The sequence below is a fragment of the Alexandromys fortis genome, unplaced genomic scaffold (genome assembly GCF_014885135.2).
Source record: "Alexandromys fortis isolate MF-2015 unplaced genomic scaffold, M_Fortis_MF-2015_v1.1 scaffold_46, whole genome shotgun sequence".
In the NCBI taxonomy this organism is placed as follows: domain Eukaryota; kingdom Metazoa; phylum Chordata; class Mammalia; order Rodentia; family Cricetidae; genus Alexandromys; species Alexandromys fortis.
The window spans coordinates 1,588,880-1,615,169 of NW_026067919.1; the positions used below are offsets into that span (position 1 = coordinate 1,588,880).

At 43.0% G+C, this 26,290-nt stretch overlaps 1 protein-coding gene across 1 annotated transcript; it reads right to left on the bottom strand.

Moving 5' to 3' along the window:
- Positions 1-1,920: 1,920 nt before the first annotated feature.
- Positions 1,921-26,290, bottom strand: Nr1d2 (nuclear receptor subfamily 1 group D member 2). The gene is made up of 8 exons (XM_050140652.1): positions 26,027-26,290; positions 18,697-18,963; positions 17,335-17,423; positions 14,152-14,296; positions 11,809-12,437; positions 8,657-8,842; positions 6,352-6,562; positions 1,921-4,170 (listed from the first exon to the last, which is right to left on the bottom strand). Exons 1-8 carry the CDS (start codon positions 26,040-26,042, stop codon positions 3,974-3,976), a joined length of 1,740 nt encoding a protein of 579 aa, XP_049996609.1. The 5' UTR covers positions 26,043-26,290; the 3' UTR covers positions 1,921-3,973.

Consider the following 26,290-nt stretch of genomic DNA (forward strand, 5'->3'; position numbering starts at 1 on the left):
ATGGAATATCTTATTTACCCCATCTATGGAGATTTAAACTTTGGCTGGGTATAGTAGTCTGGGCTGGCATCTGTGGACTCTGAACACATTTCCACAGACCTTCTGGCTTATTATGGAGTCTCCATTGAGAAGAATTCTAATTGGCCTGCCTTTATGTTACTTGGTCTTTTTCCCTTGCAGCTTTTTGTATTTTTGCTTTGTTCTGTACATTTAGCTTTTATTATTGTGTGGCCAGCAGACTTTTTCTGGCCCAATCCACTCAGTGTTCTGTATGCTTCTTGTACCTTTATGAGCATCTCCTTTTTAAGGTTAGAAAAATTTTTTTATGATTGTGCTGAAAATATTTTCTGGGCTTTGAGCAGGAATTCTCTTTATGCTAATTCTAATAGTCTTAGGTTTGGTCTTTTTATAGTGTACCAGATATACTGGATGTTTTGCATCAGGAAAGTTTCAAATTTAACATTTCCTTTAGTCATTATGATAGTCTTCTATCATATATTTCAATGCCTTAGATTCTCTCTTCTATCTCTTATATTAGTTGGTGAAGTTTGCTTCTATAGTTCCTGTCCAAATTCTTAAATTTTTCATTTCCACAAGTCCCTCAGTTTGTGTTTTATATTGCTTCTATTTCCACTTTCAGGTCTTGAAAGAATTTGTTTTCTTCAACTGTTTTTCTTGGCTTTAAGGTATTTACTCACTTTGTCTAAATGTTGTGTTTTCCCAGCTTTAAGGGATTTATTCATTTCCTCTTTAAAGACCTCTATCACCTTCATATAGGTGGTTTTAAAGTCTGTGTGTGTGTGCATGTGTGTGTGTGTGCGCGCACGCACTTGCGCTTGTGCACTTCAGCTGTTAGGGCCTGCTGTGGCAGAACAGTTGGGTTCTGGTGGGAACTTATCCTTGATGTTATTGTGTTTTAACGCTGGCATCTAAGCATCTGGGTTTAGGGTGATTATAGGTGTAGACTGATTTCTGGGAGTTCAGGCTGGGATGCTATCTGGGATCCACAGGAAGCATAGACAGGGAGAAAGGAAGGCTGCAGCTAGGATGAGCCTGAGGGATTGGGTCTGCTGAGGAAACAGAAAGAGCAGAGAAAGTCTACAAGCAGCCTACAGCCTGAGCTGTGGGCTGGGATACAATTGAGGGGAGGAGTGTAGGAAAAGATGTTCTGTGAAATCTACAGGAAGTGTGGATGGGGGAAAGGGAGGCTGCAGCTGGAGTTCTGTTGCAGCACTAGGGGGGTGAGCCTGAGGGATTGGGTCTGCTAGGGGAACAGAGAGCAAAACAATAAACTCTTTTCTTATACATTCAGCAAACTTTATATTGCAAAAAGAGAATGAACAATTGAGACAGGTGTTTGCTCCATGCACAGGAATACATCTATCTGAGCTCCTCTCACAGTGCTGCCTTGCGATGTTTACATAACACACATCAGTTCTGACCCAATCACAACAGTTCTTAGAATTTAGATATAAAATCTACACACTAATCTACTGAAATACTCTTCAAACTTTTTAATCTGCAATTAAACCATCACCATGAGAACAAACTATCCCAAAATGTCTCTCTTTTCCCTCAGCTATCAATCTCTGAAAGCTAGAATTCTCTCAGATCACATAAAGACACACTAAAAGCACAGAAAAAATTAAAAAAAAGTTCATCTATAATGCCAGTCAGGTGAGATAATGCCCATATTTTAACCTTGAACCATAAAGTCAGAGTTTACACATCACTTAATTCATACAGTACATTATTATCAACAGTGCCCCACTGACTCAGAACTTCCCTATATTTGGCTGATGTCAATTGTTTAACCATGACTCAATCAAAGGGTGTGCTTGTATTAGGCTGCTGGTTTAATTTAGAATTAAAACGCTTGTATTTGGGCGGTTTTCAAATACAGAAATACTACATGTGGCGTATGAACTATGGATTTTTGTTTCCCACTACTACAGGAAGAATTTATTGAAATAAAAGTTTACGAGACAAAATGCAAATCTACATGCTTATATTTAGGTGTGCACATGTATATACGAACCCTAACTAAAGCATTACAAGCAATACTAACAGTTCTAGTTACATATTCCCAAAGACTTAACTACTTTAAAGATACATGTTATAAAGACACTTACATCAAAGGCAAAAATGATGAATCAACATAATCTTTGAGGTTTTCTGTATTACTTCAAAAAGCTCTCTATCCCCCACAGAAGAAAACTATGCATTTGTTTATTCTAGAAAAAAAATATAAAAGGATAATGCTATCATGTAAAGGATTCACAAAACCTAGTTATATATATATCCCATGAAAGCCATACTCACTGAAGGTAAACAGCAGTTATGGTCCCTACTGTATGACAGACACACCATCAGCTTTCCTCTTTGACAACAAGGGTTTATCTTTTTCAAGCTCTCTTAACTGTGCCACAGAAATTCAGATCCTGTAGCAACAAGTTAAGACTACAAAATAAGGCATTCTGATTACATGTCACAAAAGTAACAGGCTTAAAATAGTGAAGCAAACTCTTAACATCTTTACAATTACACAATCCAAACATTATACAGGAAGTCATTTTACCCAAAAAATATGATTAATTGCTATTTTCCAGGAGGGAAAAGTGTTCAGGAATCTTCGACTTTGGCTATCTTTCCTACCATGAGCTTTAATCCTGTATGCAGGTCACCCATTTTCCAATCGTATTATACCTAATTTGACAAAATCCCTATAGTGTTATTTAGGGAAAGAAGAAAAGTGGACTTGGCACAGACATGCCAACAGAGTAATGAAGTTTCCTTAAACAAAACTCCATCCTCCACATAGAATTCCAATCTTCCATCCACCCGCAGCAGGTAAAAGGCAGCAATACCACCTCTATCAGCACAGGGACAAAGCTGAAATGCTCAGAAACACTTCGTACCTTCATCTGCAGGTTCTGTACCAAAGATGTATTATTATTCTACAAGTACTTTTCTGAAATCTGGATCTGACTGCCCAACACATTTTTACATTAAATGTTGCTTAAACAAAAATAGAGCATAATTTCAGTATACTACCACCTAAAGATTGTAAAGCAAAGGTTATACATCAGCAGCAGCAGGTAAAACGCACCTAATTCGGGTCCTTGACACCTCTTGTTTAAGTTTATTGTATGATAAAGTTCTTCACAGTTTAAAATATTGTGAAGTAAGATTTTATATATAATTATATTCACATACACACTATGTACACATACTATCTGAGGTGTTCATAAACCTGGAATATGTGTTTTTCAGTAGGGTTCCCCACTTGAGCAGGAACCCTGAACAGATTGGTGTGGACTGTCAAACAAGTTTTCAAGAAATGCTTAGAAATAAGACAAGAATATTATGAGCAATTATAATAAAAACTTTACCTTATTTACATAGTGCCTATCTCCCAAGAGGTAATATGCTTCATGGATATTTTTCAGTATCTCTATGAGATGGGATACTATCAATTATCATTTTCCACAACCCAGGGACTACCAAGACCATGCACTTTGACAGTGGTAAAGCAAAATCCAAACACGTAAGACCTCTTGGCTTTCAATCTCCCTTACCACATTTCAGTCTTGTGGGACAGCAGGATTCTCAACACACAGGGCTAATGTCTAAGTCCTCCTGTATCTGCAATGTGTGATAGATTTATACGACAGGGAGATCAAATGGTATTTTGGCTTTGGCAGATGAAAAAGTCTAACATTCAGTGTGATTATAACTCAGTGTTACTTCTCCAATCTAAGTACAACACAGCTGATTGGTCTACAGGGGAGGGAGGGCCAATGTCTAACACGGCAATGAGTTCTCATCCAAACAGCTACTGGTAACTGACTACAGAGACAGCCCAGGACCTGGCACTGTCTAAGGTCTTTTCTAATTCCACATATGGTATACACATATAAATAAGCATCTTAGCATAAAATGTACAGTTAGCATCAGTTCACGTCCCAAGGCCTTACGGGTGAACTTTAAAGGCCAAGAGTTCCTCAGAGTGCATGTTGTTTAAAGATCGAAGATCTGGCAACTTTAGAAGTAATTTTGTAAAAATGGAGGCTTCATTGGGATGGTTTTTCATTATTAAGGTCCTTAGTGCACGGATGAGCGTTTCTTGCAAAGCTTCCACTGAGTTGACATTTTCAATTCCAGACCGATCTAATGGGAAGTAAGGAAAAAAGAAGTGTGAAGGGAACATATTAGCAATAAATATTCTTACTTACTGATCAGCACCAAATTCAAAATAGGATTTTATACACTATCATAAACACAAACTTAAAACTGTAAAAATTCTCAGCTGATGTGGGAGTGTCATATATCAATCTGTTGATTTCATTGGTTAAGTAATAAACACACTGCTTGGCCCTCATAGCTTAGAACATAGATGGGAGGAGTAAACAGAATAGAATTCTGGGCGGAAGAGGAAGTGAGGTCAGACTCTGCTCTGCTTCCAGAGGGACCAGACAGCTCTGCTCTCTGGAGCAGAGACGCCATGCTCTGCTCTCTGAGGCACACGCGATGAAGCTCCGACCCAACATGGACATAGGTTAGAATCTTCCCGGTAAGCGCACCTTGGGGTGCTTACACACATTATTAGAAATGGGTTAGAACAATATGTAAGAGCTAGCCAATAAGAAGCTAGAGTTCATGGGCCAAGCAGTTCTTAAATGAATACAGTTTGTGTGTTGTTATTTCGGGCATAAGGTAGCCAAGCGGCCGGGGTGTTGGGGACTCAGCCAGGCATGGTAGCACATAACTCCAGCACCTGAGAGGCAGAGGCAAGTGAATCTCTGAGTTCAAGCCTAGGCTAGACTACTAAGCAAGTTCCAGAAAAAAGATACTCTATCTCAAATTTAAAAAAGAAAAAAGAATTTTTAATGGAATATTTTTGCTTATTCTGCATGTATCTCACATTTGGTAAATCAGAATTCTTTAGTAGTTGGAATTTTGTTCAAACAAGTTTAGAGTTTTGATTTTTCTTTTTTTCTAATGTATATGGGTTGCTTGAAAGTATGTCTGTGCGCCATCTGCATGCCTGACGCTGAGGAATCCAGAAGACCCACTGGATCCCCTTGAACTGGAGTTACAGATGGTTGTGAGCCACTGGGTTAATACTAGGAATCAACCTAGTTCTCTGGAAGAGCAGCCATTGCTCTTTACTGCTGAGGCATCTCTCCAATCCGGAGTTTCTCAGCACTTAAACTGGATGCTAACTTCCCTACTTCTAACTGGCAAGATAAAATAATGTAGTGCAGAGATATCCCTTACCACGTATGGACCACATCCCCACCTCCATGCCCAGTAGAGTCCCTACTCTACTATTCACACCTCGTACTGTCCCTTCTTGAGAGGGTGCTGAGGGAATACTCAATCACACTGTGAACTCCAAGTTAGCATTTGTATTAATTAAACAAAATTAACCTTGGGTCTGGAGGCTGAATTAGCAACTAGTTGACAGAAAGTAATCATAGAGCGTAGAGGGCACCTGGGAGATAGAGATGCACCAGAAGTAGATGCCAGCAAGGAGAAGAGGTTAGCTAGGTGCTACTCAACCTCTCTGAGCTAGCAGGTTTTCACCCCAGCGTTTGAATCTTGAAACTATTTATAAAAGGAACAATAGAGATTTAGTTAAAGCTATCTTTAGCAGCAGCAGCAGAACTAATGCCTGCAGGGACAGAACTCCCATCAGGCTACAGCCTGATTGGTCAGGACTCTACCAGAAAAGCAGCCCAGTAACAGAGTCATAATTGCTGGCTGAAATAGCAGTAGGTTAGGGTACAGCCACTGTGCTGAAGAGAAAACAGGAGGGCTGGTTGCCGGGCGGTGGTGGCGCACGCCTTTAATCCCAGCACTCGGGAGGCAGAGGCAGGCGGATCTCTGTGAGTTCGAGACCAGCCTGGTTTACAAGAGCTAGTTCCAGGACAGGCTCCAAAGCCAGAGAAACCCTGTCTTGAAAAACCAAAAAAAAAAAAAAAAAAGAAAGAAAAGAAAAGAAAACAGGAGGGCTGGACCTACTGGTTTCCATATAATGAATAAAATGTGGCCATGGAGAGGGGCAACCTGCACCTTAATGGCTACTATCTGAATGAGATACCTTGCGAGGAACTTGTTAACCTAAATGCAAGGTGCCAGAGAAACTGGGAACATCACTGTGCGTCATGAAGAAACACCATGTAAGGACTCAGACACACTGTCACTCAGTTCAAACAGCAAGTAACCCCATACTCAGTTCACATTAGACAACCCTTTTTTCTGACAGGGTGTAGAATCTGAGGCATAGAGGATGAAATTACCAGTCACTAGTTAAAGGCTAACCAGACTTTGAGCCAGCCTGCTCACCTGCAGATACCAGAACCACTGCTGTGAACAAGCTCATCTCCTCATCACTGAGCTGGAGGGCATTCAGCTTCTCACTAAACTCAAACATAGAGCTGAGCAGATCCCCTGCTCCCATTGAGTGCAGGTCATCCACACTGTACTTCTTCCCACTTAGAAAGGTGACAGTCCGCTCCTTTGCATCAAATAATGAAGCAAATCGTACCATCAGAACCTGGAAGGCAGAAAATTCAAATGTATTTAGAGAAGTTCATTCAGAAAACTAAGATGTAACTATTCATGTCAGTTAAGAAACATCTACATATAAAAGAAACTTTATAAAGAAGAAACTGAATTTATATCTAGAATCACTTTAAAGGCAAACTCTCCACAAAAGCAATAAATATCCCAACGTCAGAAGAAAGTCTAGATAGCAATGACAAGACTGAACCCCATAAGCAAACATTCATAAATGCAAATATAAAATTAAAGTGAACAATGAACTAATAAATGGAGTCTGACCAAAGGTATTTAAGAAACTCTTCAGGGTCCCAAGCATGTTTCAGGTTTCTCTCCATGCCCTGAGGGAAATCCTATTTCAACGGAGTATCACTCAAAATACCAAAGGCAGCCAAAGAAAACAGCACACAAGCTCTACTTAGACCCAGAGTCTACACCTAAGACAGCCATCACAGCAAGTGACTCAAGCCAGTCAATGCCTCTATCTCACAACTAAGGCATTCCCCCCACCCACTCTCTGACACTAATACTGTCTATGTCTCTTTTACAACGGAAGATGCACTGCACTTTCTTCTATAAGGCCCCAAGCAAAGGTGGATTGCTCAATTTAAAAGAAGTGATATCTACTGTGATAATCGTACCAATTACTTTGGAGAATAGTCAGAAGGTGGAAGAAACATAAATCTTGAAGCCCAGGACCCATGTTGAGGTCCGGGACAACCCAAAAGTCTCTTCACCTCTCTGGGTCACAAGTTCCTCTCCCAAGCCAAATCTGAGTCAACCTCTGACTTCCTTCTGACTTGACAACTTATTCCTTTACACTGAAAGGCCCAACCTGTGTTGCTACTCGATTACTCTATGGATGGTTTATTATCAAAATGGTGTTTCTATGTTCTAGTTCAGGCGGCCTAGGAAGCAGAGCCTGACGCAAAAGCTTCTGTGGTCAGCACTTAACACCAAGAGTACCTTACAGTTTAATTCTGTAGGACTCACCAGGGGATAGTCAATATATGTTTGGTCTATTCTCACACTGCTCAGAGTTCAGAAGTGTGGCCACTAGATGCTCACTTCTTACTGTCCCTCAGATTTCAGAGCTCCCACCTAGAAGCCACCAGTTGCCAGCCCACCTACACAACAGGCAGCCATGGCAGTCCAAGTGCAGAAACAAAGCATCTCTGCCAGAGAAGCTGGAATGGAGAGTGAGGAAAGCAGGGCATCATGGCACACCTCTAACTCTACCAAGTAGGGGGCAGAGATGGCACCTACAGCATTTGAGGCATTCTAGGCTACACAGACTCTTCCTCAAAAACAATGATGAAAACAAGCAGTCAAGAACTCTAGAAAGGGGGGGCTGGAGAGATGGCTCAGAGGTTAAGAGCACTGCCTGCTCTTCCAAAGGTCCTGAGCTCAATTCCCAGCAACCACATGGTGGCTCACAACCATCTGTAATGAGGTCTGGTGCCCTCTTCTGGCCTTCAGGCATACATGTGAACAGAATATTGTATACATAATAAATAAATAAACAAATATTTAAAAAAAAAAAAAAAGAACTCTAGAAAGGGCAGCAAAAGGGTGTCTACTGAGCCCCTAAAAAGTCTACAATCTCCTCAAAGTAAAACCCTATTCTAGTCTCCTTTCTCAGATTTTGGTGTGTGTGTATGTGTGTGTGTTTTGGAGACACGGAATCTCATTATGTAACCTGGCTTTCCTGGAACTCAAGAGATCCACCTGGTTCTGCCTCTGCCTCCTGAAAGCAGACTAAAGGCATGCACCACCAAACCCAGCCCATTCTTCTGTATTGAATGTATTAAACACCAGACTCAGCTTTTAAGTGTCCAACACTAAACAAAAAACCAGTAAAACTACACCTAAAACCACCACGAGAATTTGGAACTCACATGCTGGGTGGAGTTCAACACTTCCTGTCCCAAGAAGCTCAATGTACCTATCCTTTCTTCAGAGCCCTTGGAGAGTCATTGCTTTGTTAGAGATTCTGAACTATAAACATTTATTTAGAAAAGAAAACAAAAAAAAAAAACAAGGTAGGCAGGTGGGCTTTGGGTCAACAGTCAGAATAAACAAAACCTACCTCAAAAGTGCCAGCTTTTAAAAGGTTGACCTGATCATGTTGAGACAGATCTCGGAACCCGGGAATGCGTTTTGCAAATTCCACCACTTCCTTCACTGCCGGTGTGAAACTCATTGAAAATTCTTCCCAGACTTCATGCCCAGACTTCTGAGGATCCACGTATGGAGACTTGCTCATAGGACAAACCTAATTTACAGGAAACAGAAAAACTCTTCAATTGTGAGGGGTGACAAAGAACTCAAAGTGTCATCTCAATCATGAGAAACCTCACCATGAGAAACTCCCTAACTCAAGCAAGGTCTCCAATTACCCGTTCTCTGTGTGCATCTCCTCAACAAAGGAAACCTCACAGCAGTAAATACAGTTACACAAGTCAGGGTAGTAAGGAAATGTGTGAATCCTAAGCAACGTAAGGTGGGTAAACACTTTAAAACAGAGGCTTTACAGATCACATATTCAGGCTGGAGATGACTTAGCAGTAAATACTGCTCTTCCAAAGACCCAAGTTCAGTTCCCAGCACACATGTCCAAGGCTCATGACTGCCTGTTAGCTGTAGCTTCAGGGGATCTAACATCTCTGGCCTCCTCCAGCACTTTCACACGTGCACATACCCACACTCATACACACACATAATTAAAAATAAAAATAGCCAGATGTGGTGGCACATAAGTTTAATCCCAGCAAAAGGGAGGCAAGGGCATGAAGATTTTGAGTTGGAGGCCAACTGGTAAACATAGTGGGTTTAAGGTCAACCTTAAGAATACAGTGAGACCCTGTCTCAAAACAAAAACAATAATAAATGTTTTAAGTAAAATAGAAATCACATATCCTTTAAATTTAAAAAGCCTTGTGCAGGGCAGTGGTGGCACATGCTTTTAATCCTAGCACTTGGTAGGCAGAGGCATAAGAAGCTCTTTAAATTTGAAGCCAGCCTGGTCTATAGAGTGAGTTCCAGGACACCCAGGGCTATTACACAGAGAAACCCTTTCTTGAATAATAATAATAATAAATTAAATAAACATATAGCCTTGTAAAGCTACGAATAGTGGCTCACACCTTTAATCCCACTACTAGGGAAGCAGAGGCAGGTGCATCTCTACAAGTTCAGCCTGATTTACACAGTCCCAGACCAGTCAAGGCTCTACACAGGACCTTGCCTGAATGAATCAATGAATGAATGAATGAATGAATGAATGAATGGGCAAGCCAGTCAGCCCTGTAAACCAAGTGTGATGACACACACCTTCAATTTTAGCACTAGAGACAGGCAAATCTTTGAGTCCCAGTCCAGCCAGGACCACAGGAGACCCTGTCTCAATTATACTTTAAAAAGTCTTAAGGCAACCTAATTTAAACAGCCATGGATGTTTAAGGGGTAACCTAGGAATAAGCACCATCTAAAACAAGCTATTTCAAAACCCTCTTGCAAAGGCCTAAGTGTACTTTACACCACTGCTGCCACCTCACGTGGGCATGAAGTTTTGAGAACAAATCTTCCCGTATGTGTCTCACCCTGGTTATTATGGCCAAGTGCAATGATCTGGGAATCTGGAATTTAGAGCTGCATCTCAGTCCCTAATTCTTTCCTCAGATGAGTAGGAGCCTCTGAAAGGTTCGGTGCCTTATCCAAACACAAGTGAGGTCATAAATCTCTACTTACTTCCTGCTTCAGAACTCCTCTATGTCTCAGTAAACAAACACACTGTACACTCTGAAAGAAGGACAGCTTAAGGGCCCTCTTTTAAGAGGGTTACTGGTCCTTTATCTCACTAACAATGGTGACCAAGGACCTCCACTGCTCAGTTAGGAAACAAAGGGACTGGACACCAGGTACACCTTCCCAACAGGAACTGAGGGAAGCCAAAGTAGTTGTAGCGACTAAAACTAAAGCGACATGAAGCATGCGTGTATCATATAGTCTATTATTAAAACTAACCTTTATTCCAATTTCCACTAAACACAGGAATCCAGAAATTGAGGTGATTCTTAAGCCTGGAGACTGCTATGAAACCAGAACCTAAAAGTCCCCAAGCGTCTGAAGTAAGAAGCTAAGGACGAACATAACCAAGTGTAAGGGCACCTTCCCGAGTCACACTCAGACACTGGCAAGAGACAAAAGAAACCGAACACCAACACTGGCATAGAATCAACTATTTTTAAGATGGAAAAAAAAAGATAATGTAATTACCTGGCAGTTGAACAATACAAGCACTATCAAAGGATCTCATGGTTTAAACTAGAAGTGGCATAGTATTGCTGCTTTGATGAAATTCTGGCTGAACAGAAACACTGTATTTTTGTGGAGAATGTTGAATTTGATGTAAAAAAAAATTGAATGATATGAATAATATTACCTTATCTCAGGATAAAATCTTAGAAACTAGGCGATTAAATTATTCCTTAATTCTCAAACCATAAAATAGCTATCTCCAAATAGCTTTCTACATTTTTAACTAAAGAGATTTAAAAAAAACCTCTCTGCTGCACCCTGAAATCCCAATGATCCGTAAGATCACTGGAACCCAAGGGCTCAAGCCAGTCTAGTCTGGTCAATACAGCAAGACTGTCCTCGCAAGGCGGTGGTGGCGCATGCCTTTAATCCCAGCACTTGGGAGGCAGAGGCAGGTAAATCTCTGTGGGTTCGAGACCAGTCTGGTCTACAAGAGCTAGTTCCAGGACAGGCTCCAAAACCACAGAGAAACTCTGTCTCGAAAAAGCCAAAAAAAAAAAAAGGACTGTCCTCACAAAGAACAACAAAACCCTCTCCAAAGAAATCAAAGAAGCTAAAAGAGATCAACCCTTTTGAGAAAGATCCCAAAGTTAATGAAATACTAATTGATCAGAACACCTAAATTTCCAGAGATTTCCAAGAATTATAGAATTCTGTATAAATTATATTTTATACAAATCTTAATTAACCCTACAGTAGTATTGAAAGCACAAACTTGTACCTATTGCTGTATGAAATTAAGTTACTCCATAAACACTGCTTATTAACATTATTCCACTAAAAATATTACACCAAGGTTTCTAGAAATCCCTCTTGAGCTTTCTGACCCACCTCCCAAGTAGGCATACCACCCCACCCCCAAAAGAAAACCTTCCAAGCTTTCCTTGACACAAGGCGAGCAAAGAATCGATTTCACTATACCAGATGCATCCTCCCTCCAGTGTTGCACAGGTAACTATTCTTGTTCTCATTATGAGAAAATCCATCTACTGGAACTCTATCACAGACTCTGTGAGTATAAGCACTGGAGAAGTTCACACAGTGTCCATTTGCAATACAAATGGCATGCCCATTTGGGTAATGCATTATGTTCCTCCCTTTGTACTGTCCACTGAGATGCTGTTGACTCTCACTACAGGGAAAGTGGTTGTGAAGCCCGCTGCCACAGTGATCATGATTTAAATTATATTGCTCCATGTTCCTGGGGATCCGTTCTCCTCTCTGGGGTGGCATGCTCTCAACTGAGTTTTCTCGATGCTCTTGATTATAGAGAAAGGTATCCTTGTGGGCTCTGGTCACCATGCCAATCACTTCCTCTTTTGCAAAATCAGAAGAGGGAGGAGGAGAACTTTTGAGGTTTTCTTGCTCCAGCTGGGGCTTGGGCCGTAGCTGTTCCTGAGCTGGTAGGGATGACTGTTCATGACACTCTGCTAAGGTGTCATTTTGCAGGTGGCCACTGAATTGGCTGTTCATCATGGTCTTCATTGCACTTTGCATTTCAATTAGCATTCTCTGCTTTTCACGCTTAGGAATCCGGCCAAATCGAACAGCTATCAAAGAAAAAGATAGTTAGCATCTACATTCTAATTAATAAGCTCTGTTTGTCTAAAATAATGACATAAAACTACCTCTGAAAGCCATGGTCTCTTGTTATTTAAGTCACACATATCCTTGGCTTAAGTTTTTCTAGATTTGGTCTTAGGAAGTAGGAAAGAGAAAACTTCCCATTGTTTTCTCTCCCAAAACAACATGGAAGGAAAACATGTACTTCTTGGGTATTTCCAAAGCAAAACCTCTAGAAGCATGGAAATAATAATTAATGAATAACAAATAATTCACCACAGTGGAGAGTACACCAGGACCTTACTAAAGACAGACACACCACACAGCACTCTAGTCAATCTCTGTGGGTTCCAGAACAACCCTACACTGCGAGACCCCATCTCAAAAAAAATTTTTAAAAAGACCAAGATAGCTGAGAAGATGACTGAGTAGATAAAAGTACCTGTCCCCAAGCTGATGACCTACACAGAAAGGACAACTCCCAAAAGTTGTCTTCTGGCCTTCACATGTATGCAAAGTTACACACATGCCCATATACATACACAAAATAAACATGACACAAAAAGGAGCTGGAAGGATGGCTCAGCAACTAAGAGCCCTCACTGTTCTTGCAAATGACCTGGATTCAATCTCATCACCGGTGGCTCTTAATCATCTGTAACTCCAGTTCCAGGGACTCTGATACCATCTTCTGTCCTCAGCAAACACTAGGTGCCCACATGGTATAGTATGTATATACACATACACACATACAGCTCAAAAAAATACATAAAGTAAATAAATTTAAATAAGAAATGGGCTTCTTGCTGGGCGATGGTGGCGCACGCCTTTAATCCCAGCACTAGGGAGGCAGAGGCAGGTGGATCTCTGTGAGTTGGAGACCAGCCTGGTCTACAGAGCTAGTTCCAGGACAGGCTCCAAAGCCACAGAGAAACCCTGTCTCGAAAAACCAAAAACAAAAAAAAAAAAAAAGAAAAGAAAGAAAGAAAGAAATGGGCTTCTTAATAATACCAAGAGACCAAGAAGACAAAGTCAAAGATTAAATCTTTAAAAAGAAATGACGGTGCCTGCCTTAACTCTTAGTACTTGGGGAGGCAAACACAGGTACATCTCTGAGTTTGAAGCCAGCCTGGTCTACATAGAGAATCCAGGTCAACTAGGGCTATACAGTATAACACCTAACACATAGTATAATATAGTACATAACATATATATATATATATATACATATATATATATATTATTTTCATGTGTATGAATGCTTTGCCTACATGCATATAAGTATGCCATGTGTGTGCAGTGCCAGAGATGACAGAAGAATGCATCAGGCCCCAACACTGGAGTTACAAGCAGTTGTGAGCCATCATGTGAATGCTGGAAATTGAACTAGGCTCTCTACAAGAGCAGTGAGTGCTTTTACTTACCGAGCAATCATGCTACACCAAATGACCCCTCCCCCCTAGAAAAACTTAAACTCACTTAGGAAAAATGGAAGTCAATTTACAAGAAGCAACATAAAGGAGTAGTGCCAACAGCTGCCTCTGAGATGGCAGCCCTCACCCCACCGTGAGTTTCAATCCATAACATGTCACAATGTGCTTCCCGAAACCTGCACTTACCAACTTACAATGCTCTGGGAACTGCTGACAGCTCAATGACCAACTTTACACTTTACAAAAACTCTCTGAACTGGGAACATACCGTCTCTGGACATTCCCACTGACAGACACTTCTTGAAGCGGCACTGCTGGCATCGGTTCCTGTTCATCCTCATGATAGAGCAGTTCTCATTCTTCAGGCACTTCTTGTATTGGATGTTTTGTTGAATGCTCCTCCGAAAGAACCCCTAAAATAAAGGAAATTTATCCATCCATGTAAAAATAGCTAGCTGCACAAAGTCCCCACAAGAACTATTCCCACATCAATCTACTGTGTGTGAAGCTGGGCCCAGATCAAAGAAAGAAAATACTGACACAGAATTTAACTGGATCATTACTGGTATCATCAGCAGCTACAAAACACCCAACAAACCAAACCCTTCTTCCTGCTGAGTCTTTGTGCCGGCCAGAGTACCTACTTATAAGCACTCCTGCTGCTAGACCTCAGCTGCAGCCATAAGCTCTATCTTGAAAGCAACTTCCTCAAATTTTTTTTTTTTTAGAGGTGAACCTCAGTAGCCCAAGGTAGCCTTGAACCCACTACACAGATTGGGATGGCCTTGAACTCCTGATCCTCAACCTCTACCTCCCAAGTGCTGGAATGACAAGCATGTGCCACCTTACCCAGCTTTCAAAACTTGTGAGACATAAATACTGAGTTTCGGAAAGCTGACAGAGTTTGACAGTCAAAAAGAATTTTATGTTTCAATAGCAGAGCTTTGTCATTTCTGGATCATTATGTGCTGACACCAACAAAGTCTACATAAACACACACATGCTAGATGTCCCTGGCCATATGTCAGCAGTCATGCTAGAGCACATGCCCAGAAAAAGATTCCCAGCTAGAAGACTATAAACAGCTATCTTGACTACACAAAGCACATGCTCTATGCCAGGTCTTCAGCCAATGCTCCCAGAAAAAAAAAAAAAAAAAAAAAAAAAACTTGAGAAAAACTACAAAATCATTTCAAACAGTATTTCCCCCAATAAGATATATATCTTTGTTAAACACTGACCAGATATAACACATTTGCTTCTTACTGCTGTGATACAATATTATTTGATTTAAACGACGCAAGAACTAAGAATAATGCATTCTTAAGAGGGTACGGAGGGCTAGGAGGTTGTTCAGTGGCAAAGCACCTACCTAGCCTGTGAGACACTGGGTCTCATTCCCAGCACTGCCCCAATGGCATTCACTTGGCAAGATATGGTGGAACACTCCTGAAATCCCCACAATCTGGGAGGCTGAGGTGGAATTTGAGTTCTAAACCAGCCTGGGCTACATCACAAGACCCAGTCTCAAACAGATACCACCAAATTATTAATCAATTATTTGTATTTACCAATACAGTGCTGGAGAGATGCCCTAGTAATTAAGAGCACCAGCTGCTCTTCCAGAGGATCAGCACCCACATGGACACTCACAACCATTTGCAATGCTTGTTCCAGGAATCTAACACCCTCTTCTAGCCTCCATGGGCACCAGGCACACAAGGGGTGCATAGACACACATGCAGGCAAAACAGTAATGTACATAAAACAGTAACATACTTTTTAAAGAGAATATATAAGACATTTCATTCAGATCATGATTTTATTTTCTAGCTCTAAAGTGAAAATGAACTTAGCTTAAAAATACTTCATTTCCTTTAAAATATATATACATATGTGTGTGCGTGTGTATAGTATTTACACAATTCTTAAAAACAGAAGAGCTACTTCTACAGAACACACTTACTAGACTTACTAGTCAATAGAAAGCTCCCAGATTCGTCTCATTCAGAACTGTCCCAGAAGAAACTAGTTTCATCATGGATGTTCCTTATCCTATGCGCCCTGCCAAACTGTATCCCTACTCTAACTATGCTGGATGTAGATAAGGAGGTAGAGCCACTTCAGTGTCCTTCAATCACTAGAAATAATCAATTTACAAATTAACTCTTTCCTGAGTGTTCCATTTGAATTCAAGATGATCTGACTCTACTTGTATTACATTGTTCGTTGCTATTATTTACTTTTGCTTATCTTGTGTTTAAGATAAGGTCTTGCTAAGTAGCTCAGACTGGCTTAGCATCAACAATCCTCTTCCCTCAAGCATTACTTCTCAGCACACTACATTTTGGCAAATACTTAGCAGTTATTCCCAGCCCATAGTACCTAACAGGATAAGATCTGGTATAGTTTGAATATGTTCCCCAGAGATCATGTTCTAGAAACTTAACTCTCAATGACATGACACTGAGTGGTGGGACTTCATGAGTGGATCACATGTGCTCTGCTTTCTTCAACCAGCTCTTGTTAATATGAATATAAAAAGTAAGCTGGGAGCCAGGCATGGTGGTACTCTTTTAATCCCGGAAGAAAAAACAAGTGAATTCTGTGAGTATGAAGCCAGCCTGGTCTACATAGTGAGCTCCAAGGCTACATATAGAAACCTGCCTCGAACAAAACAACAAAAAAAGTTAGCTAGGCTCATTCCTATACACACTCAAGCTCACATTCTTATGCATGAGCATTCTGTCTGCCTTTATTCAACGTCTTCCATCCTCCAACAGTAAGGCCCTCCCAAGATAGAGCCCCTAAGTCTCCAAAATTCTGAGGCAAGTTAACTTTACAAACTACCCCACCTGTGGTACTCTGTTTCAGCAAACAAAATAAACTAAGACTTAACTCAAATCTTGATTTATAGGCATGGTACTCATGCCTATAATCCCACCCCTTGGATGGAAGCAGGATCGCAAGCACTAGGTCATTTTCCATTGCCCTAAACACAGGAAGTACTAGGTCATCGTCCCATTGCCTTACACAGCAAGTACCATATTTCCCTCCACTGCTCAACACAGCAAGTACCATATCATCCTCCACAACTCTACATAACTCCACTACATTGCAAGTTTCAGGCCAACCCTAGATCACCCGAGAGACCCTGTCTCAAAAACACAAAGAGTAAAAAGGGAACTGTTCCAACAAAGCAATGCAGCCGCTAACATTCTGGTTCATACCTATTTCCTGAGCATGAAGACCTGTCTGTACCTGACTGAACAGCGAATGAGGCCGAACTGCCACTGCTCCACACCCTGAGTCACTGATCAGACTCTGAAAGCTGAAGAAGAACAGCTGATTCCTCCCTCCCTTCTAAATAAACTGTGGACACTCACAAACTTAACGCACTTTCTTTAGTCCCAGAATTAGATTGGTAGTAAGAAACAAAAGCTTGCGTTACCTTACAGCCTTCACAAGCATGAACTCCATAGTGGAATCCTGACGCCACATCCCCACAGACTTTACACAGTAGAACCATGCCACTAAATTCTAGGGCACAAACAGACAGGAAATAAAAAGCTGGAAAAATCATTCAAGTGCTTTTCCCAATTGAACATTTCATCTCATTCAATTTGCAAGTGTTTTAAAACAATACATTTATACTTTTGTAGCATAGAAAATAATCTCTATACCAAATTAACAAAGGAAAACCAGTCTTCCTTTCTCCCCTTCCCCCAGTACTGGGCACTGAGCCAGAGGCCCACAGTAGGCAAGTGCACCAAGCTGAACCCAAGCAACAGCTGGCTTTTTCCTTTTTGATTTTAAGTATCCATGGAAATTTTGTAAATCTGTCATTACCTTACACCATACATGCAACAAGAACTAAGAAAACAATTCTCCTAGATTAAAAAAAAATCAAGCAGAGAAATTAATCAATAGAAAATGGAGAGGGGGTCCTGAGAAATGGCTCAATGATTAAGAACACTTGCAGGGGACTGGGGCTCAATTCCCAGCATCCACATGGCAGCTACCAATAGTATGTAACTCAGCTCCATCTTATCAGGAGGGTTGCCCTCTTCTGATCTCTAAGGACATCTACACGCATCTATACACACACACACTACATGCATCTACATACACACAGACACACACGGTACACATATATTCCTCCAGACTCACTCACGCACACACATGCGCACACACACACACACAAATATAAAAAAGAGTAAGTAAACCTTTTCAAAACAAGAAAATAAAAAGAAGGCTGATAGTATGGTTAGGTGAAGAGTGCTTGCCTAGTGAACTCGAGTCCTGAGCTCATTCCCCAGCTTCATAGAAAAAGAAAAATAAATTAAAGGTGCAAAGATTTTGAGTTGTGCTGCTTCACTTCAACAGCAAGAGCTGGGCAAGCCCCATGGATTCTCTACTAGCCCTGCTAGCCTGGTTCCACCCACACTCACTCAGGTAAGCCGTCTCATTGGTCAGTACAATCCTGCTTGGTTTCCTAATCCCAAATGTTCCCAACTCTGTCTTCACGAAAGTAAACCCTCCCCACAAGCAGAGACAAGGTTCAATACTAGGAGTCCAGCAGAAAGGTCCCTGCAAGGCTGTAGTAAAGGAAGACGAGATGTAACTGGGCCACACAGACATGACAGCCAGCCCCTGGCTGGAACTTCTAAAACTATCACTGGTGTTTTGTCTAATCACTAACCATGGTTACCAGAGGAAGAATAAGCTAGAGTGGCACCCAAATGAAAAGCCTGGGATATAAAACCCATCTGCATTAGTGAGTAGCCACAATATAGAACACTAACAGACTTACTTGTCATACCGCTGTGACTCTTGGTCATGCCAGGAGCACCAGGTTTGCCTGTTTTCACAGGACAATCTGTGTGATCACTCTTCAAGACACTGTCAATGCCAGAGAGATCACTGTTCTTCAGATTGCCGTTGGCATCAGAGTTAGAGCTATTTGGAGAAGATGGAACAGACGAGGACGAGGACTGGAAACTGTTCTCAGAACCCTCACTGTGACAAGAGGCAGGGCTGGAGGCAGAGCTGGAGGAACTGATGTAGGCAATCACACCTCCTAGAAAGCAGTACAAGTAGACAATTAGATACAAGATGATATATGTATTTGATTTTGTTGGAGAAGGCCACTTGTTTCATTCCTGGCCACTTAGCCCCGAAATAAACACACAGAAACTGTACTAATTAAATCACTGCTAGCTTCTTATTGGTTAGCTCTTACATATTAATTTAACCCATTTCTATTCATTTGTGTATTGCCATGAGGCTGTGACTTACTGGAAAAAGTTCCGGCGTCTATCTCAGGCGGGGCTACATGGCTTTTCTGACTCCGCCCTTCTTTCTCCCAGCATTTAGTCCAGTACTCATGTAAATATACTACATTACTAAATTGTTAGAAATGTCACTAACTTCAGAAACACTGATTGACACTATTTCTGTTTACACCAAAAGACTTCTTGCTTCGTATTACTCCATCAGCAGAGTTCAAAGTTGTGTTAAGTTCCTTTGACTTATTTAACCATGAGAAAGTCTTCAATAGCTTGTTTGTCATAAGCACACAACATCCCCAATCCCAACCTCTGAATGCCTTGACGGCTCAAACCAGCAAACTGCTGTAGACAAACCTGCACTGGTCCTCTGCCTCCCTGGTACTCCAGTGCTTGCTTCCCCAGCACTTAGCTGAGACACAAGCTAATGGGAACAGGGGTTCCATTTGGATCTTAACGCAGGGAACCTTTCCCAGCTGCTGCTCTGACTCTCCCTGAAGACAGGACCCCCACCGAGTCCAGGGCCCACCCACCACTGCACTTGTGCACTCATCTCTGTGCACTTGTTAGGGATTCAGATGCACTGTGTGTTCTTCTAACACACCATTACAGGCCACATTAAAGAGATGGGCAAAAGATACACTATGCAAGAACAACAGTAAGGCAGAAGCTAATCTTATCCACCAGACATCCTCTCCGTTTGCTGAAAACAGGACAGTTAAGTTCATGGAAGTAACCTCCACAACCCCTCAGCAAACTGGCCTGGGCCTCTGCAAAGCTATAATCTGCTCGGGATGAGACAGTGTTTAAAAGTGTTCTTAGGGTATAATTTTAAACTTCTTCCCTCAAAGAGATAAAATACTACAGAAGTAACCTCAAGGCAAAATATGTTATTTTCCCAATCCCAGACCAAGCAAGTAATTCTCCTGTTCTCTGCCAAGGTCCACTGTGGTTTCTCCTGCCTCCATTATCAAACATTCACTGGCTCCTCGATGTACAGCAGGAACAAGAGTCACTTTTCCCCAGCACCGTACTCCAGTCACGCTGCACCTACTGTCTGCCTGGTGCTATAATCCTCAGTACACTTTACAGACATGAACCCTGCCGCACACAATTTTGACATCGACTTCTGCCTTTGTGAAATCCATGCTGACAAGCAGATTCCTAGTAAAATATAAGTGGGTAACAGACATGGGGCCCCTGACAACAGTCTAGATGATGTATGCACACAAGGAGATGTAGATTTCAAGTGCAATGGAAGCATTAACTTAAAAATTTTTAAAATGTATGCTATGGCTCAGTGGTAGTATACTTGCCTAGTATGGATGAGGCCTTGGGTTCAATCCTCAGTACTGAGAAAAGAAAGTTTCCTAAAGATAACAGCTATTTGGCCCGTCTTTGACCCAATTTTGGTAAAGATGGAATCTGTTTATCAGTTGTTTAAAACAAAAATGAGGTGGAGGAAGTCTCCACAGGCACCGTGCTTTGTGACACACATGGTGAGAGAGTTCAGATTCTCGGCTACAGAGATGCTTGGCCATTAAGAGCACCTTTCTGATCTTGCTGAGAACCTGAGTTTAGTTCCCAGCACCTAAATCAGGCTGGTCACAATCACCTGTAACTCCAGTCCCAGGAAATCCAACACCCTCTTCTGGGCTCCAGTTACCCCCTGCGCACACACACCTAAATATACATAAATCTCAAAAACAAATGTCAGAGGGGCACGATGGTCCACCTGTAACCAAGGTGCACAGGAGGAGAGTGTGAAACACGGAGTCAGAAAAGCCCAACTGCTCAGCAAGAGGGTAGAGAGCAATCAAGGGACACAGGCAACACCAATCTCTACATGCATGTGTACCAGTGCACATGCCAACATACACATAGGCACACACACATACATACACAATAATAATACAAATAAATAAACAAACCTTACAGCAAAAGTTGAAGCTCAAACAATCCTCCCAAATTCAGAAACTTTCATTTACAGACAGGAGGAAAAAAACAGCATGAGAATTTAAATCACTTTCAGTCTACTGTTTTGAAGGCAGCTGTCAGTTACTCAAGCACCAATCATCCACATCCAGATTGGAAACCTGAGGAGTAAAGCGCAACCACAGCTCTCAGGAAGCTGCTACAATTCAAAGATGGGAGGGGACAAGTGTCTCCTTAGCCGGGGAACTTCTGTGTGTGTGGAAATTCAATTGCAAACACTTCACAAGATTTTATGTACCTATGTTTGTGTTCATGAATATATGCCTAGTGTATGTGGGTACCCACAGAGTCCAGAAGAGGGCATCAGATCCCCTGAAGCTGGAGTTACTGGCAGTTGTGAACAGCCCATATGGGTGCTGGGAACCAAATCTGGTCCTGTAAGTAGAGCAGGAAACTCTCTTAAACACTAAGCCACATCTCCAACCTCTACACTTGAAAGACAAAAATAATAATTCACTAAGCCAGGCATGAAGGCATATGCCTGTAACCCCAACACTAAAGAGGCAGACAAAGGGGTCCTGAGTTATACATAACAAGTTCTTGCATCAAAACCAAAACAAGCAGAAAAAACAAAGCAGAATCATAAATTGTCAGTTATATAGGTTAATGTCTACTTACCACAACTGCCCAACTCAGTGAGAACCTGCAAATCTATTCTGTCTGAAGAAAATCACGTGTGAAGAAAATCTCTACTGTCTTTAAAAGCTTAAGAGATCTGCACATTATAAATTCTAGGGTTAGCAAACTGCTTTGGGTTTACAGGTATCTCTGCTCAGAACAGGACACCAAGAGAAACACGTTATTAGTAGAGTGTCTCACAGCTCTGTGTCTGTAGGAAATAGAGTCGTAGCCATTCAGTATACACCTACTATCTGAAGAGGACAAAAACTAGGCTCTTCCTTGAGATGACCTTCCTAGGACCAACACTGGAAATCATTTATGTTCACAAGGCCTTCTGAGTATCTCTCCTTAGAAATAAATATTTAGCCTATAATGCCAAGTCAGGAAGCCAAGGTAAGATTGACAAGTTCAAGGCCAGCTTGGGCTATATAGCGAGATCTTATCTCAGAACAACCTAAAGGTGCTTAATGGGGGTGGGAGTCAGGCAGGCTAAGGAGGTACCTCAGTGGCCAAGAACTCTTGCTGTACCAGCATGAGGATCTGCCATCAGATCTCAAGCACCCACATAGAAAGTCAGCCATGGTTCTGTACAGCTGTGACCCCCTACCTGTGAAGATAGGAAGATCACTGAGGGTTGCTGTCCAGTCAGCCAGGCTAATGAGGAGTACGGGGGTGACAGCACCTGTGTGAGGGGACCAGGGCTCTCTCGGGTCAGTGAAAGGCTGTGTCTCAAGAGAACTGGGTGGACAGCAATGGAGAAAAGCCAGCCCGTCCTCTGACCTAGCACATGTGCACACATCACACTAAATAAACAAATGCACACACCACACACACTGAATAAATTTTTAGAAATCTGAGTTAATCCAGACTGTTTACCACCAGCCAAATACACTGCTGCCATGATGGTATTAAAACTTGCTTTGTAAAAGCTCCAAAATAAAACATAGGAAAAACTCCTGCACTGACATTAATCCAGCTCATATCTAACTGCAGTTTTTAGGGGATTCAGATGTTTGTAGTCAACACCTTAAAATCACTGGGGCCCATCTAGAAGGAGCATCCTTCTTCCAGTCAGACCTTCAAGATCGATTTTTTTGTCCTCATATCCTCTACACACCAATCTACCAAGCTCAAGGTTAGCAATGCAGAGGTTAAATGTAAACTTCCTAGAAGATAAGACTTTCCTCATGAAGAAAGGAAAACGAAGCTCTGAAGTCAACCATGAAATGAACAAAATCTCCTGGACACATCTCAGCCTTCTAACTTCCCATTTTGTAAATGAGGCAGCTGGAGCTGAGAAAGGTTGAATAAAACAGCTAGGAAGCAGTAGAACCAAATACAAAAGTCACTGAGCTAATGAGCGAGTACACAAGATCATTGAGACCTAACCAAGCAAGTTTCTTTCTCACCAACCCTGAGTCATCACATAAAAGAGAAATATCTGGCAGTAATTGCAAGACTAAAATGAAAGTCTTCATAAAAGGGATTATATATACATATTTTTGTGCACACAGTCTCTGATGATAAAGCAAGACACGTAAAATCCCTGATCCAGCAAATCCCAACACTTCCAGAAACAAGCAGAATGCACTTCTTAGAGCCTTGAGCTAAAATTAACCCAGGCAGCAAGCAGTCCTCTCTATTTTTAGCTGAAGGGGAGTGGCGCTGGGCCAGGTTCCCAGTCAGGGCTTACCCAGGAGTCTATGCCCTCCTGCAGGCTAAGGTCGCCTCTCTCCCTTCCTGGGCTTACCCCTCTTGGCTCTGCCAAGTCAGAGCAATAGTTTCCTGTTTTGTGCCTTAGAACTCAGCATCTTCCCACCAAGGATGCTTACTTTCTTATCACAGAGCGATTTATTAGTGAGCCTTCCTCAAAGGGAGGCTGGGTAGATATAACTGAAGCACTGTTTCCACCTGTGCCTGGGCTCTAGGGCACAGCATGGTCTTGTCCCCAGAAAGCTTTAAAGATGAAGCGGAGAACTGTAAGCAATGGTGCACAAGAAGAACTGAACTGAATGCTGGGGACACAAGAGCAGCAAACAGGGTAGAGATCAAGGGCAAAGAACTTAAAGAATGCATCCCTGCTACAAGATGTGGCTGTGAGAGTTTTTTTTTTTTTTTTTTTTTTTTTTTTTTTTTTTTTTTTTTTTTGGTTTTTCGAGACAGGGTTTCTTTGTGGCTTTGGAGCCTGTCCTGGAACTAGCTCTGTAGACCAGGCTGGTCTCGAACTCACAGAGATCCGCCTGCCTCTGCCTCCCTAGTGCTGGGATTAAAGGTATGAGAGGTATTTTTAAGATTACAAAGCGAGGTCTTAAATTATAAAACAAACAAACAAACAAAACAGTATTTTTGTTATGTATGGGGGGAATGTTGACATCAGGGACTGGGACAGGGGTACCTGAACCTTTTCTCAGTCACAACCCTACTCCTCTACAAACTGAGTGGATCCACACATTATTTTTTTTTTTTCACATTGTACCTCCTTCAAGCTCCGCTACTTCAAGATTCCGTAAGCTAGTGAGTGGTTCTTGACCTTCCCAATGCTGCAACCCTTTAATACAGTTCCTCATGTGGTGGCTGTAAACTGCAAATCCCTACACTTCAGATCAGGCAAGTTCTGAACAATGGATAATCTAACTTAAAATACTTCCCATGAAAAGGTCCCTGACCCCAAGGTTACTATGAGCCAGCAAAGCAATATGCCAAAGAGAAATAGGTGTGTGTGTGTGTGTGTGTGTGTGTGTGTGTGTGTGTGTGTGTAGAAGGGCTGCAAATAATTCATTTGCAGCAGGGCCCAAAGCAAGGCACCAACAAGGAACTTGGGAAATGCCCAACCACTCCCACAGTAGTCTATTCACTTCTGGGAGCTACATCCCAGAGGGCAAGGGGGATTAAACAGGAATAGAAAAAACGCTGGACCAAGAGAGAATTGTAAGGGGGGGGGGGGGGGAGTCATGCTCACAATCTGTGGCACCAAAAGTCTCCAAAGGCCCAAGTCAGAGTAACATCTACCCACCTGACCCAAATACATCACAGTTAAAACCTGAAGAATTCACGTGGAGGGCAGGGTTAGAAGAGGCTGAATCCACACAACCTCTAAATTGCTAGTGAAAAAAATCTTCACCCCATGAAAGACTAAGTTTTTCACGCGGCAATGGCTAAGAAGAACCATATATAATCAAAACTATTTTACCGTTGGTCTAAAAATTTATAAAACATTCGTTACAATAGGCATGATTTTAAAAGATGCAGAGAACTCAAAAAAAATTCAAAACGAAAACATCATTTGCTTCAGGTGTGAGGGCCATCACTGGGGTACACGAAAATGAAGGGGGTGGGGGGAAAGTGGTATTATTGTGACCATGTTGCAAGAAATGTAGCATCTCTTTTGGGTTCAGGAAAGGTCGGTCCTGAAATAAATGGGGTTTTGTTTGTTCTCTTTTGGCATTTGAGTTAGGATCTTACACTAGCCCATGCCTGTAACTTTCGGCGGTCTCCCGCCTAAGCCTCCTGACCGAGGATAAAATGTTTTTAATACAAATGAAAGTTTTGTAAGGTTCTGAAATCTAGGACCACAGCCCTCGATCACAATGAGCCGCAAGCAGAAAAGTCCCTCCCCTCCAAGCTCGAGGAAGCTTCTGGACGATGTCCTCCGGGAGGCGGGATGCTCAGGGCACGAGGTCTGCCCATTCCGTGGGTACCGCAGGCCTCCGCTCGAGAATGACCCACGCACTCCCGGCCCAGCAAGGTCAGCCCTGCCGAGGTCACCTAGGGACGCGCGGGCTGCAGCGCACACTGCGGCGGGACGGACGCCCGGCCTGGAGGCAGGGGCGCATGCGCGGCGGACTCCGCAGTGGGCAGCGGCGGGAGCCCCGGGACCGTGGCCACGTCACGGCGGAGGCCCCGGAGGCGGAGCCTCGCGCAGGCTGCGGGCTCCCCGGCGGCACCGCCCCCACGTGTCCCTGCAGCCCCGGGGAATGTGGGTCACCGCGCGGCCTCACGTGTCCCCGCCCGCCGCCGCCCAGCGCGCATTATGTAATGCCGCGTCACGCGCCCGCGCAGCCAACCGGCGCCCGCGCCGCCGAACGTAAACACACCGTGCACGTGGCCCGCGCGGCAGGGCCATGTGAGGGGGGCAGCCGGCGTGCGGGGAGCCCCGGGCTCGGGATCCCGGCGGCCCCACGTGAGAGGCGGCCGCACAGACGCGCGACCCCGCGCCCCGCGCCTCCCGCCCGCTCTTACCCGCGTTCAGTTCCATGGCGCTCGGCGGGGTGCGGCCCTCACCGCGCCGCCCGGGGCTGCCGGCGGTGGGGCTCGCGGGCCCGCCTCATGGGCACCGGGCGCGGGCGGCTCCTGCGGGCCACCCGGCAGCAGCGCAGGGCAGCGGCTTCCTGTGGCAGCGCTCGGCGGCGGGCAGGGCAGCTGACGGGGGAGGGCGCCTCGACCATGTGACCCGCGCACACCCCCCCTCCTCCGCCGCCGCCGCCGGCGGTGCGGCAACTCCGC

What these genes read in the sequence shown, in the direction of transcription:
- Nr1d2 (XM_050140652.1), bottom strand. An exon ending in ATGCTTGTGAAGGCTGTAAG is followed by an intron (nt 14,297 to 17,334) that starts GTAACGCAAGCT and finishes CCTTTATTTTAG; the next exon opens with GGGTTCTTTCGGAGGAGCAT. An exon ending in AGTGGTTCTGGTATCTGCAG is followed by an intron (nt 4,171 to 6,351) that starts GTGAGCAGGCTG and finishes ACTTCCCATTAG; the next exon opens with ATCGGTCTGGAATTGAAAAT.